The sequence below is a fragment of the Perca flavescens genome, chromosome 24 (assembly GCF_004354835.1).
Source record: "Perca flavescens isolate YP-PL-M2 chromosome 24, PFLA_1.0, whole genome shotgun sequence".
NCBI lineage: Eukaryota > Metazoa > Chordata > Actinopteri > Perciformes > Percidae > Perca > Perca flavescens.
The window spans coordinates 18,670,992-18,687,690 of NC_041354.1; the positions used below are offsets into that span (position 1 = coordinate 18,670,992).

At 44.3% G+C, this 16,699-nt stretch overlaps 1 protein-coding gene across 1 annotated transcript; it reads left to right on the plus strand.

Annotated features, from left to right (window-relative positions):
* Window positions 1–442: 442 nt before the first annotated feature.
* mxra5a (matrix-remodelling associated 5a) lies at window positions 443–16,103 on the plus strand. Its single transcript, XM_028571948.1, has 9 exons — window positions 443–707; window positions 3,800–4,030; window positions 5,917–6,046; window positions 6,436–6,595; window positions 7,058–7,288; window positions 7,568–11,545; window positions 12,502–13,420; window positions 13,520–13,846; window positions 14,221–16,103. The coding sequence occupies exons 2-9, from the start codon at window positions 3,834–3,836 to the stop codon at window positions 15,812–15,814; spliced, it is 7,536 nt and encodes a 2,511-aa protein (XP_028427749.1). The 5' UTR covers window positions 443–707; window positions 3,800–3,833; the 3' UTR covers window positions 15,815–16,103.
* The last annotated feature ends 596 nt before the right edge of the window (window positions 16,104–16,699 follow it).

A 16,699-nucleotide genomic window follows, 5' to 3' on the forward strand; every position in this document is an offset into this window, starting at 1 on the left:
CAAAATGAGATGTCAACATTGGGTACATTTTGATTCCACCAGGGATAAAAATAATTGAGCATAGGGAGGGATATGTAGACCAGAAAGGGAGAAATCCCACGCATCCCCCCCAGATAACCGCACCCTGTGTATAACACTATTTATTATATAAAAGTGGATATTGATTATTTCTTTCAACTGAAATGTCTATATTTAGATTGTTTTGGTCAGCTACAACTACTAGCTAGGCTGCTACTACTTGGATTGAAGCTGAATGTTTCAACCATAAATCTGTTAAATAGTTAACTATTTCAACAGCTAGCTAAATATTTCAAGTTTTTGATTGTTTTTTAGCACCTTTTCTTAATGCTTTTTTTTCAGTTTTCAACTGGCCACCCTGCCCCCCCCCCCCCCCTCTATAACCGCCCTTGTAGCTCCTCCTGTTGCGTCTCCTTCACTCATTCCTGCCTGCAAAACTCCACACAGCGCACCGGCATTTAGGAGTTAAGACACACACTTTTCCCGGAGGATTTTACTTCTAAATCTGTGTTCTGTGTCTCCTCTGTGCACATTTCTACAGATTGCAACCCCAACTTTGTTCATTGCCTCGTAGAACTTTCCGTTTTTTTGTTCTAGTTTCAATTTAGCCTAACTGCGGTTTCTGGACTTTATCCACGTTAAAATGGAATATGAGGAGTTCCCCAGGGAGAGGCGTTCGAGATTTTGAGGTAAGAGCTTTCGTGTTTCTTTACAGGGATTTGAGCTGAAGTTATGGAATATTTAGGGAGCACTTTTGGCTGAAACTCTCGTGCGTATTTCACCGCATTTGATCCATTTACGCGCTGATGCAGGCAAACAGTCGATCACCCACAAAAACTTGAGCCAAATTTGCAGCAGCGCTGCAGGGAATTAGGTTTTACCTCTGAGGCATTATGACTGTCATCTGAGACGTTTTATTCCAGTTTTATTTAAGCAAGCACATGAATAAGTTATTGCTAAGGAAGCAAATAAGAGACAACAATTTTAGCAGCCAATGAATAGTTCAATAGTGAAATATTCTACTTTGAATATCATGTTTCTATATTTCTTTTGGATTCACGTCTTTGAAATTAAAGTTTCTTGATTTGCAATTTCAAAAGGTGGGTTTAATGGTCACAAACTCAGATTCCCAAATTCAAGTTAGAACTCACTGCCTTTGGATATTAGAATGGCAAGCATTTTTGTTTTTAGAAACTAATAGACTTAGATATATACTTATTATATTTATTTAATTAAATTAGACTATTTTGATAAGGGCACAAAGCCGCTTTCCATTTGAGTTTGTTGACAGATACAAAACAATGTTAGAGAGCTTTTTATTTTTTTTTACTCAGTAATGGATGTGATTTCAACTGTAGCAAAGTACAATACATAAAACTAAACCTACTTAAACGTACAATATGTAACTTTCTGCCGCTAGGGGTCGCTCAACCAAAACAATGGACGGTAAAACTGGACTTTTGATGACGTTGTAAAGTTGCGGGAATTATGGGAGTTTTTAGTGTTAAACACCTTCGCTGCTGGTTAGAATGCATCAGTTCACGGACGAGTATACCCATTCAAGTTTATTCACGTTTATTTACGTTATTCTAATAAAATAGCTGCAGTTTCCCCAACATAATTACGTTTTTCTTGATTAGATTTTTATTTGTAGCTGACCAGTTAGCTAGTGAGCCAGCAAGCTAACAGTAGCCAGCAGCTAAAACACAAAATATTTCACATATCAATGTCACCTTTTGGATGGTTTCAACACTTGGGCGGACGGGGTTTGTTGTAACGCTAGCTAGCTACTAAACGAGGCTGAGAGACGGGTGTGGGTGGGGATTGTCGGGGGAATCTCCGCGACAGTGAGCCAGGACGTTTGATGCCTGTTGTGCAGCAGCAGAACATCTCCCAGCTGACCGGAATTATCTCCCCTTCACTTTTCAGTAATCTTAACTTTTCGTTTTGGTGCTTAACCCACCTTTTGTCAGGTTAATTTAGCTAACCGTAAAGACAGCTAAACGTGAAGGGGGGAGAAATTCGGCAGGGAGGAGATTTTCGGCACATACACCGGTAGCGCTACGGACATGTAGCTAGCTACCGCTATGGATGGCCGCTGTTGTGACTCGGTGCTGGGTCTGATATAGTGTGTTTCCCGATGTTTAATTAAACTGCCGTTAGCGTCGTAAACACCAGTCACTGGAGATAAGTTCTGGCCGGGGGGGTTGCTGTAATGGAAGTAGCTGGCTGATAGCTGACTGGGGGCTAACGGTAACTAGCTAGCTATATGTCCCGGGGCTGTTGTCAGCTGTCATCCCGACTGAGTCTCTCTGCGCCGGGGGAGTGAGGCAGACAGATCGGGGTGTGCTAGCTGGCTAAATTAGCATTAGATTAATCGTCTATCTATACAGCTAACGTTAACGTTACTAGTGAAGTTATGCGTGGGTTAGCTCAGTCCTGTTAGCTGTGGTCGAAACAGTCATACTAAAAATAACTATTAGCGTGTTGAACGATGTTGTAACCTCAATTTTACCCACAAAGCTTTAGCATCAACGTTAGCACATTGTAGTAACGTCAAGCTGGTATCGATATTGAACTTTCAAAATAGATAAGGTCTCTGTTGTATTGCTGTGATAAAATGGGGGATGTAATTAATCACAAAATGATGCTGTATGGCAAAAAAAAGCAGTATTACGGTTACAAGTATTTTTTCTGTGACATTGTATGCTTTACAATTACTCCTGAACGTATCATCTTGGTGCCAGTGTTCTGACGGAAGTTAGAGTAACTGGAGGGTGAAAGGTTATATGACGCCACTGACGGGCGACTAAAGGAAACGTGCCGTGTCTGAAAATAAAATAACAGATTTCTCTGGGTTTGACATTTGGTGGAAACATTTAGTATAGTGTAAGAACACAACTCATAAAAATATATAACATAGGTATTTTTAGACATTTTAAAGCAGAAATGTTACATATTGTACCTTTTAAGTAAAAGAACAGGTTTTAAAAACTACTTTAAAAAGTGAAAATACAATAAAAACTACTCAATTACATTAACGTAAGTAAATGTAGTTAGTTACTTTACACCTCCGCCTGAAACCGACCTAACCGGTACGCTAAACCTGGTAGTGAAACAAACCGGACTTTGGCGTCAAACGTGTTCGGGCACGGTTTAATTGGGCCAAGTGTGAGTGTACCCTGAGGTGCATCGTCTAAATTGCAATTGGAAATTGTTCCATTTACAATCATTGAGTTATAAGCCAAAACGCTTTTAGCTTGATTATAGCGCCGTAATGGCTGATCTTCACCCAGTCTGGTACAGAGCCTCAGAGTGGCATCGTGAAGAAGTTTTCCGTTGATAGCATTTTGTTTGGCAGAGATATGCTAAATGTTGTGTTTGATAGCTAGCTAAAAAAACAGAATTGACTGCTTTCCATTTAAGAAGTCGGAATATCGTATTTCACAGCTCTAGCCAGGTTAGCTATTGTTAGCAATTTCAGTTGATAACAATGCATTATGCTGTATTTTGTGCAAACAGTGTAGAAACATGTCAACAGATAAAAGTAGGATAGGACTGTATGTACAACTGATTTACTGAGACACTAGTTAGACAAAGTGCTAATAAACAATATGTTACTACAGCTGTCACTCCTGTTGATGCACAGGGCAGCTGTGTTGGATTTTTGCTATCGTTCCATTTGAAGTTTCCGATTTAGAACTCGCAAAGTCCGACTTCCTAGTACAAATGGAACGCACCATAATGAATGTGTGATGTGTTGGTAACATTATCGTTGCAGTTATTCCACGGGCAGCTGCTGTAACTAATTGAAGATGGAGCTTCCGGTCGTATGCATCCTCCACACTCTGCTGCTGATGGTGCCTAATGTTGCCCCGGTGCCCCATGTTGCACCGGCGCCCTGCCCCCGGCCCTGCTCCTGCCCCCAGCCTGCTGAGCTCCACTGCACCTTCCGTTCCCTCCTCTCCATCCCAGCAATTGTTTCCAAACATGTGGAGCGCATCAATCTGGGGTCAGTGAAGAAAATAATCCACAGATAAGGGTTAGGGTCTCTGCTTTCTGCTTCTTCGGCATTGCCAGTTACTGCCCACTTTTTGAATGGCTCAGGTTACAAAAGTGATTTTCTGGAACCACGCTGTTAAGCTCTATACCATTGCTATTCAATTGGACTAAATTTAGGCTACATCTACTAGGTTTTGGTTTCAAAAGGAATATCATTCCCCCTGCTCTGGTGTTTCCCCCTCTCATTCACCCTGCTCTAGTGTTTCCCCCTCTCATTCCCCCTGCTCTGGTGTTTCCCCCTCTCATTCCCCCTGCTCTGGTGTTTCCCCCTCTCATTCACCCTGCTCTGGTGTTTCCCCCTCTCATTCCCCCTGCTCTGGTGTTTCCCCCTCTCATTCACCCCTGCTCTAGTGTTTCCCCTCTCATTCCCCCCTGCTCTGGTGTTTCCCCTCTCATTCCCCCCTGCTCTGGTGTTTCCCCTCTCATTCCCCCCTGCTCTGGTGTTTCCTCCTCTCATTCCCCCTGCTCTGGGGTTTCCCCTCTCATTCCCCCCCTGCTCTGGTGTTTCCCCTCTCATTCCCCCCTGCTCTGGGGTTTCCCCTCTCATTCCCCCCTGCTCTGGTGTTTCCCCCTCTCATTCCCCCTGCTCTGGTGTTTCCTCCTCTCATTCCCCCTGCTCTGGGGTTTCCCCCTCTCATTCCCTTTGCTCTGGGGTTTCCCCCCTCTTAGAGCTTAGATCGGGCCCAAAAAATCAAGCCCGACCCTGCCCAAGCCCGAGCACCTTGTGTCCGAGCCCGGCCCGGTCCGACACATTAACTGTAATTATGAGCCCGAGCCCGATTTAAACCCGACATTTTTTTTTATACGTGGGCCGTTATAACTGATGTTCTCAACTAGTACAATTCAGACAGAGTTGTGTGAACTGCAGAAATCTGGCTCGGGCCGAGAATCTAAACTCTACCCCCTCTCATTCCCCCTGCTCTGGTGTTTCCCCCTCTCATTCCCTCGGTGTTTCCGAGCCCCTAAACCGGAGAAATTTGGAAACACTTCTGACCCGTTTTGGTTCTGAATCTGCGGGGTTGTGTTTCAAATAGAGACCTTTGGCAACAGCGACACTGACGCCAACGTTTCTCCTCCTGATTGGGTCTTAGCGGTCAAGACGTCTCGTTCTCCGAGACTAAAGCTACTAACGTTACCAAGGCAACGACCAGTCTACACGCTGCCTCCTGTTTATGTCCAGTATACCAGAATGTTGATGAGATATGAGGTTTGAGCATGTTAGTTTAAACAGAAATTAGTTATTCTACTGGAGATAAAAACACTTGGTGCACCGAGATCACTTTTGACTCAAAACTTAACACTTAAAAACCAAAACGTAGAAATGTGAATGGAGCCTCAATTGGGCCGTATTTTAAAACAAAGCAATTTACTGGGGCCACACATTTTCAGTGGGAAGTAAAGCAGCACGTAATGACAATCCAATCCAACACAAATAAATGCAATGAATATAAAAGTTTCCTTTTAAAATTTGGTGACATCTGACACAGGCACATCAAAAAGTGCAGCCCAGACAGGTTTAAACCGATGGCTTTCATTCTCAATTTTGCGCTTCAGGGTTGAGAAAGACATGTTTTTTTGTTTTTATCACAGCATTACTACTTCTGCCATTAGCACTACATTAAAATAACAACATTCGAAACAACGTGCTGCATTCTGTGTTGAATGTTACTCTGCTATGGCGGAGTGTTGCATTCACGATCTTTACTACTATGTAGGAACATCTGTAGGCTTGGTTTTTCTTCATAGAAAAACAGATTTCATTTTACCCAGGCCCATGTATTGTTTCTAATGTATTGTTTCTCACATATGGGTTGCACTCTGGTTTTGTTGTTTCAGGTTCAACAGCATTAATAAGATTACAGACAAATCTCTGGCTGGTCTGAGGAAGCTGGAGCTTCTGATGATCCATGGGAACGACATCCACAGTCTGCCTCATGGAGCGTTCAGGGATCTTACTTCACTACAGGTACAGAGACTAAAACACGCCGTACAAAATGATATCTGGGAAGACACTGAACACCAATGAGGAATCCACATTAAATTACTTTTTACTTAACTGGAAAAGATCAAAAGACCCATGTCTGGATTTCGTTAATCGATATCAAATCACTTCAACAATGATTAATTTTAATTGAAGAATAAATTATTTTAACCCAGCCCTAGTTTTACTTTTCTATTATGTCTCTTTATTGTCATTTGGGGTCGTTGGTAGTTGTTTGGTGTATGTTTGTAGTAGTTTCAGTCAAACAACAAGAACAGATTTTAATTGGAGAATAGATTAGTTTAACCCGGCCCTGTTCATAATATCAAATGTTGACTTGTGTCAATGTTTCTCCTCACTGGTCGTTGGTTTAGATGTTGAAGATGAGCTACAACAAGCTGAAGGAGATCAACAGACACACCCTTCAGGGTCTGTGGTCCTTGGCCCGGTTGCACCTGGACCACAACCGCCTGGAGTTCATCCACCCTGACGCCTTCCACGGCCTCACCTCACTGCGGCTGCTGCAGCTGGAAGGTGAGTCCCAAGTCACTACACTCTGCACTAGCCTTCATCCTGGACTTTACATCTGGGTTGTTCTCACACTTTCCAAATATTCTTTTTTGACATTTTTGGCTCTTTTTTTCAAAAAACATTTAGCTAACTTTGAAATATTTTGCTAGCATTTATAATAATTAGCCAAGAGTTAAAATAGTAAGCTAACATTTGAAATAGTTAGCTGTTTAAGTAGTTGGATAACGGTTGACATAATTAGATAACAGTTGAAATAGTTAGCTAACTCTTGAAAAAGTTGGATAACATTTAGCCAACCCTTAAAATATTTAGGTTGAAATTGTTAGATGAAAGTTAAAATAGCTAACAGTTGAAATAGTTAGCTAACCGTTGAAATAGTGAGGTAACGGTTTAAATAGTTGGATAACAGTTGTGTAAGTGTAACTTCCTGTGTCAATAAAGCCTTTTTTGATTCTGATTACGAAGGCAACCGGCTTCAGCAGCTACACCCAGACTCCTTCACCACCTTCACTCTGATGGGACACTTCCACGTCTCCACGCTGAGGCACCTCTATCTGTCGGACAACGGGCTAACGTCGCTGCCCTCCCGGTTGTTTGCAGCCATGCCTCAGCTGGAGAACCTGTACCTCCACGGGAACCCGTGGACATGCGACTGCAACATGCAGTGGCTCCGTGTCTGGTATAAAAGCTCGCCAGGTTAGACTTTGACTTTCTGTCTTTCTCTACTTTAGTCTTGGCATTAAAGTTTAAAGTTGATTTCTGTTTTTTTGACATTTGTGGCACTTTTTAACATTTGGCCTTTTTTCAATGCTTTTTTGTCACTTTTTTGATGTCTTGTTTTGACATTAGTGCTTTTTTTTAGATGTTTTGACATTTTTGGTCTATTTTCAACATTTTTGACACTATATTAGACTTTTTTGGCGCTTCTTTCTGCATCAAGGTCTTATTTGACAGTTTTGTTGTATCTGTCTCCAGGTGTCTTGAAATGTAAGAAGGACAGGGCCCTTCCTGGTGGCCAACTGTGTCCCATGTGCTCCTCTCCCAGGCACCTCCAGAGTAAAGATCTCCTGGTTGGGGAGAACCTGGTCTGCAGCAGCCCCGTCATCAGCTCCCTTCACCGGACTTCCCCGCCTGATGACGTCGAGAGTGAAGTCATGACCAGGGAGGACTTCAGGGAACCATTTGGAAATGTCTCTTTAGGCCTGTCAGACGAGCATGGGAATCAAGTGGACTTGGAGTGTGGTATTGGCGAGCCAAGAGAGTTTACCAAGATCAACTGGGAGCAACTAAACAAACTCCAGTTGGCCTCCAACATCACTTTGTCAGTGGATCTAGAATGCCCCGTTGATAGAGAAAAGTATGAGCAACTGTGGAGGCTGATTGCATACTACAGCAATGTGCCAGCCCACCTACGAAGGGATGTGATGCTCAGAAAAGAGCCTCATCCAACCTATGTGTACAAACAGGACTCTGAGAAGGACACCCAGTACTACACAGGTGTTAAAGTTAATATCATGGCCCAGCCGGCATGGCTGATGCAGACATCTGCAGACCTTCAGCTGAACAGATTTCAATCGTCAGCCAAGATGGTAAAACTGACCCTGAGCACGGATTTTTCAGAGACAGTGGAGGCGGAGCTGGTGCAGAGACAGAGCAGGACATGGGTCATGATTGAGTCAACAAACATAACTCGGAAAGTGTTGAGTGCTATCCTGGGAAGTGTGAGTCAAATGTACTGTAATGTGCACAGTTCTGGCCAACCGGTGATCAACTGGATGCTGCCGAATGGCTCAAAGGTGGAGGCACCGTACAGCGGTCCAGACAACAGGGTGTCTGTGTCCAGCGATGGACGGCTGGACATTAAAGCTGTCAGCCACACAGACGCTGGAATTTACTACTGCATTGCCAAGGTTCATGGAGACCTTGCTGTCATGCCTTTCTATCTGTCTGTGCAGGAATCCTCCAGCCCTCCCCCAGGGGAGGATGCCTCAATTACACCTATTGAGGGATTCACAGGCAACCCTGTTTCCCTGCCTTGCACGGCATCTGGTTCTCCTGATGCTGAAATTAACTGGATTCTACCCAACCACAACATTGTTAGTTTCCAAGCCAACTCCTCCAGAGCTTTGGTCGATTCCAACGGCACTCTACATATCCCACGAACTCAGTTAATGGACAGTGGTTATTATAAATGCATTGCAGTTAATCAACATGGCGTGGATACGCTGGCTAGAAAAATCACTTTCATGCAGCGCAAAGGGACAATTAGGCCATTGAAGACGTTTCCAGCAAGGCCTCAGTCGGCTTCAGGGGTGAACACTCAGATTAAAGTCCCCACAGAGAATACAGAGGATGCTTCAGGGGATATTGAAGTTACTCATTTGGGGGCTCCGTTGAGCCGCTTGGATCCTCTGAGAAGGAGAGTTCCCGGGGTTTTGGCTCCTGGAAGGAGAGGCGTTTATCCATCAAGGACTATGCGAAGGAGACCAGCAGTGCTGCGGAAATCAACAGTATCACATGTCGAAGACAGGAGGAAGGTTAACATGTCAAAGAGTAAAATAGACCCAGAGAAATGGGCTGACATTTTGGCTAAGATTAGAGATCGAAATGCTGATCGAAATACTGTGACACCTCTCCCAGTTCAGTATACAACAGAGAGGAAATTGACACAGCAGACTACAGAATTGCAAGATACTTTTGAGGGATCATCTGATGGCATGACTGACTTCACAACACCGCACACTCCAACACAATATACACAAATGAAAATGGATAAACACATCACAACCCAAGACTTGAATTGGGATCTACACACAACTTCAAACAGTGTGTTTTTCCTTCCACAGGTGACCACATCTGTTCCCCTACATGCTGTCACTTTCTGGCAGGCTAACACAAACACTGCAAGCAGCAGCGGTACATTTTCTCTACAAGAGAACCATAGCACAAATGCAGATGTTGACAGAGTCAAAACAGCTGATGGATCTAAGGCCTTGCAGAGGAGCGGGAATACGGATAGACCGAATGTTCTTGCCAGCTCTAATCATGACCGAGAACTCTCTTCAAGGGGAAGTGAAATTATACCTTCGGTCAACCCAAATGAATCAGAAACAAACCAAGAGGAAAATGGGAAATATAAGGACACACTTGATGGTTTGCAAACCCAAGCAATGCTCACAACAGTATCTCAAACTACTAGACTTGTATTAGAAACAAACCAAGAGGAAAATGGAAAATATGTTCGTGGGACTGCAACAACTTCACAGTCGCACACTCCGACAAAGGACACAACAATTGACTTGCAATCCCAAGAAAAGCTCACAACAGTTTCTCCAATAACTACACTTGTATTTACTACTACGAAAAGGATTGGGTCTGAAGAACAATCGCCCCCGCGCCTACGACAAACTAACTCCAGGAGAAGGAATGGTGGTCGCCGGAGAAAGCCAAACAAAAGGAAACAAAAGCTGAATAAACCCACCCAGTTTATTGCCACCACACGTGCAAATGCTCCAAGGACTACTGCCTCCACTCAGCTAAAAATAAATTCATTAGAAGTTACAACAGCCAATTTAAATACCACTGTTCCATTCAGAGGCAGCCAAGCAACGTCATCAGGCAGACTGAGTCATGAAGAAAGCACAGTCTCAGGGCATAACGATGAGGCAGCCACCAAATTCTTTTCACTGCACCCCGAAACAAATGAAAGCCATTTACCCCTGGCCAAACCGCTATTCAAAAGCACATCACCAGCACCATCATTTCCAACCGCCTCTCCAGAAAAGGGTCACGGAAAGACAAGTTCTCACATAGCCTTGAGAATCTCAGAGAATGCGTCTGCTTCAGAGCGCTCGGATATGTTCACATCAATCACTCAGTGGAGGTTTACAGGCAGCCCTCTTTCACCTGTTAAACCCTTAGAGGAAACACAAAGGGTAAGCATTACGGGAGACCTTGGACCTACGCCACGCTCTGGCAATTCCATGGGGGGGTTTCACGCTGTAATGCAAATGCAAACAGATGTCAGGCAGAATGAATCAGACCATCAATACATACCCATGGAAAAAGGTGAACAGATGCTTTTGAAAGAGACTGACAAGCATTCTTCTCTGCTGCTGCCAACCCTGTCCGCCTCAGCTGCTTCCTTGATGGAGCGTGAAATCAGGACAACTTCTGAATACACGTCAAGTGGCTTTATCAAAACATGGCTGAGCATGCTTTTTGAGGGTGATTCGGACACCAATCAGATTACCACAAATAAATCTACAATACCTGAAAAATCCTATCATAGTTCAAGTAAAAATAAAACCACAAGTAGTGAGTTAGAGTTAGAACGCCATCCTAAAGAAACTACAAACATAGGAAGTAATGTTGATGACCTTTTTACAAGTACCGTCATTACAAAACCTCCCTCTGCTACTTCATCAAGGCCTGATGCTGTGATCCCATCTACAGTGGCACCACATGTATCGCTACCCAAAACATTGTCCACAGGCGCAGAAATGGGCCCTTCATTGAGGGCCACAACCGAGGAGGCTCCCAACATTCAACATGTCATTCCCAACAACCAAAATATCCAACACATCATCACATCAGACTTCTATCCTGCAACTCAGCCAACTGACCCCAAACTGGCTCTATTTATGAGTACAAATCCAACTTCCCCAGCCCTAATTTTGACCAGCGGGCAGACAATCAAGCAGACGGCCACCCCTGCACCAACAATTACTGCAATCCCAATTTATCCATTCAGAGAGGGACTTTTAACAAGCACTCAAGATGTGTCCAGAAAGCAACAGCTGCCTGGACAAGGATCTATTCCAAGAGGGAAGCCAAGGATCACTAAAGGCAATTTCCAGACTTTGACTGTGGAAGCTGAAACAGATGCTCAGCTTCCCTGTGGGGCTGAGGGTGAGCCAATGCCCTTCCTGTCATGGACTAAAGTTGCAAGTGGTATGTATGACTCAACCTCTCAACAACTCAGTATGTTATGTACATCAGGTCAGGCTTTTGACTTCCTTCTTTACAAGCACTACAGAAAATGGGAATAATTATTGAATCAGCGTAATCACATAGTAAATAAGAGCATGGGTGTACTTGGGGCGGAGGGGGTGAGGGGGGGGGGGGGGGCTAATCAAATTGAGTGTTGCGTTATAGCACACATGGACAGAGATTGCTTGCTTTATAGATTCAAGACATTTATTCGTCACATATACATACGTATCTAGTAAGAATGTATTTGCCCAGCTATAGTAAAACTATATGGAACTTGAAAAATCTGAAGAAGTAACTTTTTCCAGCTTGGTCCAGAGATGATATGTACCAAATTTGGTGATGATTGTTCCAAACTTTTAGGGGTAGCAAAGAAACAGATTTGGTCACAAGTCAAAATGGCAGAAAATTGATCAAGATGCAAATAGGCGTGGCTTATAAGGATAGATCTGGACCCACAGCATTCAGGAAAAAAGAATGTTGTTTCTGAGACATACGAATCAAAAGTTACAGGCCAACATGTAAAGTTTGTTGTCATAACACCACCATATGGTCAAATTGCACCAAATTCGTCAGAAACCAATGGGAGACGTCATGGATGCTACGTCCAGTAATTTAACAGTGTATACATTTAATATGTCTTCCCCTTACGCATATACTATGTGTTAGAAAACACTTATATTTATAATTTTCTCTCTTTCCGTTCATGCAGGAACGAGTATCGCTCAGAACACCAGGGTTCTTTTGAAGGTTTTGTCGTTTTATTTGACTTTTGTCGCTATGTTTTACGTTTTAACTCGATGAGTCACTTTATATTAATATGTTAGAGAGTTTCTGTGTGTTTTCCTGTGATTCCTAATATATTTTCATGAAACATTTTTCTAATATACTTAAAAATTCTCTTTTAATTCATGCAGGAGCGAGTATCGCTCAGAACACCAGGATCCAGAGGTTCGAAGTCCATCCAAACGGTACCTTAATCATTAGGAACACACAGCCCACAGATAGAGGGCACTACCTTTGCACGGTCCAGAACCAGTATGGCACAGACAAGATGGTGGTCAACCTTGTGGTTTTCGCTCAGCATCCGCGGATCCTCCAGCCTCGGCACAGGGACATAACTGTGCACCTCGGTGGCAAAGTCGATTTGGAGTGTAACGCAGAGGGTCACCCTACGCCTCAAGTCACATGGACGCTCCCAAACCACGTCCACGTCCACGTGGCTGCAGCTGGCATTGCCCATCAGCAAAATATTGCCATCTTCAGTAACGGGACTCTCCGGATAAACCAGGCTGCTTACGCAGACCAAGGGATTTATAAGTGCATTGGGAGCAGCGCAGCGGGAGCCGACACGGTCTCGGTGCGACTTTATGTGTCTGCGTTGCAGCCCATGATTCAGCAGATGCGACACGAGAACACAACGCTCATAGAGGGCGCCAACGCCTACATCCATTGCTCGGCTGCAGGTGGCACACAGCCACATATACGCTGGATCACACCTGACGGCGTTCAGCTCATCGCTTCCCAGTTTGTCAACGGACGCAAGCTCGGTGTCTTCCCCAACGGGACACTATACATACAGGGTTTGGGCCAGGGAAATGCAGGGAGATACGAGTGCTCAGTGAGTAACGCGGTGGCTTACAGCACAAGAACGGTGATCCTGAGCATTAGGAGGAATCCGTCCTCTGCCAAGGCCCATATTACCTCTTTGTCCCCCCAGAGAACAGATGTGATCTACGGGGGGAGGCTGCTGCTCAACTGTGTGGCGGCAGGAGTCCCAGAGCCCCGGATCATCTGGAGGACGCCCTCAAAGAAGTTGGTCGATGCTCAGTACAGGTAACAAATTCTCAAGCTACTTAATCATTTTATAAATGTTTAAATAAATGAATACGTTTTATGTCCTCTAAATTCTAAATGTTTCTATTATCTTTGCAGTTTTGACCCCAGGATCAAGGTCTTCCCTAATGGCACTATAACCGTTCACTCTGTGACCGACAAGGACAGCGGTGACTACCTTTGTGTGGCACGAAACAAGATGGGAGATGACTACGTTCAGCTGCGGGTTGACGTGCTGACCAGGCCAGCCAAGATTGAGCAGAAGCAGCAGAGATCCAGTCAGGAGGTTGCGTACGGTGGAGACCTGAAGGTGGACTGTGTGGCATCCGGTCTCCCCAACCCTGAAATCAGCTGGGCGCTGCCAGACGGCACCATGCTCAACCCGGTCAAACAAAGAGAGAGTCTCAGCGGGGGGCGCACTCGCAGGTATGATGATGGTTTGGAGGACGGGTTGGAGAATAAAGTAGCATAAAACCGAAATACTGGAGTAAAGTACAAGCACTGTGGACTACAACACACAGGTCAAAACATAAACATTCCATTCTGGACCAGAATGGAAATTTCAAAGGAGAACATACTGGCTTTGATGTCTGAGAAAACTAGTATTTCATCTTAGCATGTTTCCTTAATATGAAATACCATTGTCATTTTATAATTTAACACATTAAATATATTACATATTTATCCTTTAATAACCACATAATTGCATATAATCATCAATTGTCTTGAATTTTGAATAATGCACATAACTCTTAATTAACAGCTTCTTTACTTTCCTTCCCTATCTGAACTCTATGTAGGTATGTGGTGTTTGACAATGGGACGCTGTATTTCAACCATGTCGGCACACCAGAAGAAGGCGATTACACGTGCTATGCCGAGAACCAACTGGGCAAAGATGAGATGAAGGTTAGAGTCAAGGTAAAGGTTGCAACTTCCTCACCAAAAATCCAGGATAAGGACCAAAAGATCATCAGGGTTTTCTATGGAGAGACCGGTACACTGAGATGTAATGCCAAAGGGGAACCAACACCTGTCGTCACATGGATATCCCCCACGAATAGAGTTATCGCCCCTGCAATGGACAAATACCAAGTCCTGGATGACGGGACATTGGTGGTTCAAAAGGTTCAGCGTTTTGATGACGGTAACTACACCTGCGTGTCCAGGAACAATGCAGGAGAAGACCATAAAGTCATCAGGTTGGAGGTTCTCGTAACATCTCCAATGATTAACGGCTTAAAAGGAACTTTAAACGCCGTCAAAGTGACCGCAGTCGCCGATCAACGGACGCTTGTGGACTGTATTGCAGAGGGAATGCCCATTCCTCGCATCATGTGGGTTCTACCAGGAAATGTAATCCTCCCAGCGCCGTATTACAGCAATAGAATGACAGTTCACCCAAATGGTACTTTGGAAATCCGGTTGGCCAAGAGGACGGACTCGGGGAAGCTGGCTTGTATCGCTCGTAACGAAGGAGGGGAGGTTAAACTGATAGTCAACTTAGATATAAAGGAAGTTGTCGAAAGGGCACAAATCAGAGGTACTAACACAGATAATCTATCGTTGACTGTGGGGAATTCCGTGACTTTGAATTGCTCCTTTGAGGGTTCAACGCTACCTCATGTCACTTGGATTTTACCAAACGGCACGCCTTTGCATAGCGGTGTTCAGTTCTCAAAATTTTTCCACCGGGCCAATGACGGCTCTTTGATCATCAGCAACCCTTCCGTTGCTGAAGCTGGTATGTACCGCTGTCTGGGGCATAACTCTCGAGGGCTTGTGGAGCGTACATTCACATTGTCCCCGGGGAAAAAGCCAGAGATTATCAACCGTTACAACTCTCCGGTCAGCGTCGTAAATGGCGAAGGACTTTTGCTTCATTGTCTAACCAATGCCAAACCTTTTAGACTCACATGGACGCTTCCAAGTGGGGTTGTCCTCAACAGGCCGCAGAGAGCTGGACGGTATGCCGTGCTGCCTAATGGGACACTTTCCATCCATCAAGTATCCTTGTATGATCGGGGTTTGTACGGTTGTCGAGCTGCGAACGAATACGGCAGCTCTCAGCTTTCTGTGTCAGTAATTGTGATGGCATACCCGCCTCGAATCACCAACGGCCCTCCCTCTGTGACTTATGCCAAACATGGAGTAGCTGTTCAGTTGAACTGCGTAGCAACTGGGATCCCTAGAGTTGAGGTAGCATGGGAAACACCTGATAAAACCCGCTTGGCTGTCAGTGCACAGCCACGCCTTTTTGGGAACAAGTATCTCCATCCACAAGGTTCCCTCGTCATCCAGAATCCGACGCAAAGAGATGCTGGTGTCTATCGATGCACAGCCAGGAATGCCATTGGCAAAGACTCAAAAGCTACAATCCTCAATGTGTTCTGAATAATTTTCCTATTCAAAATGGAGTGTTTGCATACTGTATGCCCAGGGAACTGCCCATTTAAAAGCAGCTAATGTTTGTAATGATCAATATGTTATAAAAACTGCTGTCACAGAGATGAAATAATGAGTCGATGAAAGCCTGCAGTGGTGCTTTGAGTGTGTTCTGTAGAGGCAAAACATTGATCGTATTTTGTGTTTAATCCACATCAATGGGAATGTTCAATGGGCCTCCCATTTTGAGCATTTAGTACAGCTGCAAGGATATATGCATATTGGAAATATGCATATAAAATATATATATATATATATATATATATAAATATTGGAGATTTTTTTTCAGAAAGAACTGCCAGTTTCAGTACATTTTGTAGTAATGGCCCTGTGGCTCAGCATTAAAGTAAGTTTTCTCAGAATTGTTGGTGTCTTTTTAGTTACATAATTCAGTGTTTCCCTACAATTGCTCGTTACTAACTTAGCTCTGGGGAGCTTATTCCCCGGGTCCTTATGTTTTTTTGCCCAGCAGTTTTCCTTGGATTAGGGTGGCACCTAAATCATGGTTGCAGCTGTCACCGTGGTACTGCTCCGTGCCATGCTATGGCCAGCTATGGCCTGCTACACCCTGCTACGCTCTACAGTGCCATGCTACACCCTGCTATGCCCTGCTATGTCATGCTATGCCCTGCAGTGCCCTGCTACACCCTGTAACACCCTGCAGTGCCCTGCTACGCCATGAACTACTACAACTATTATTTCTAGTCATAGTTCCATTATCTTTATTGTGACTATTGTTGCCACTGTTCATCACACCCCCAACTGGCACCGTCAGACACCGCCCACCAAGAGCCTGGATTGGTCCGAAGTTTCTCCCTAAAAGGAAGTTTTCCT

Excerpts from the sequence above, each read along its gene's own strand:
- mxra5a (XM_028571948.1), top strand. The coding sequence starts at position 3,834 with ATGGAGCTTCCGGTCGTATGCATCCTCCACACTCTGCTGCTGATGGTG. Across the intron at positions 6,596-7,057 it reads GCGGCTGCTGCAGCTGGAAG|GCAACCGGCTTCAGCAGCTA; the intron begins GTGAGTCCCAAG and ends CTGATTACGAAG. Across the intron at positions 7,289-7,567 it reads CTGGTATAAAAGCTCGCCAG|GTGTCTTGAAATGTAAGAAG; the intron begins GTTAGACTTTGA and ends ATCTGTCTCCAG.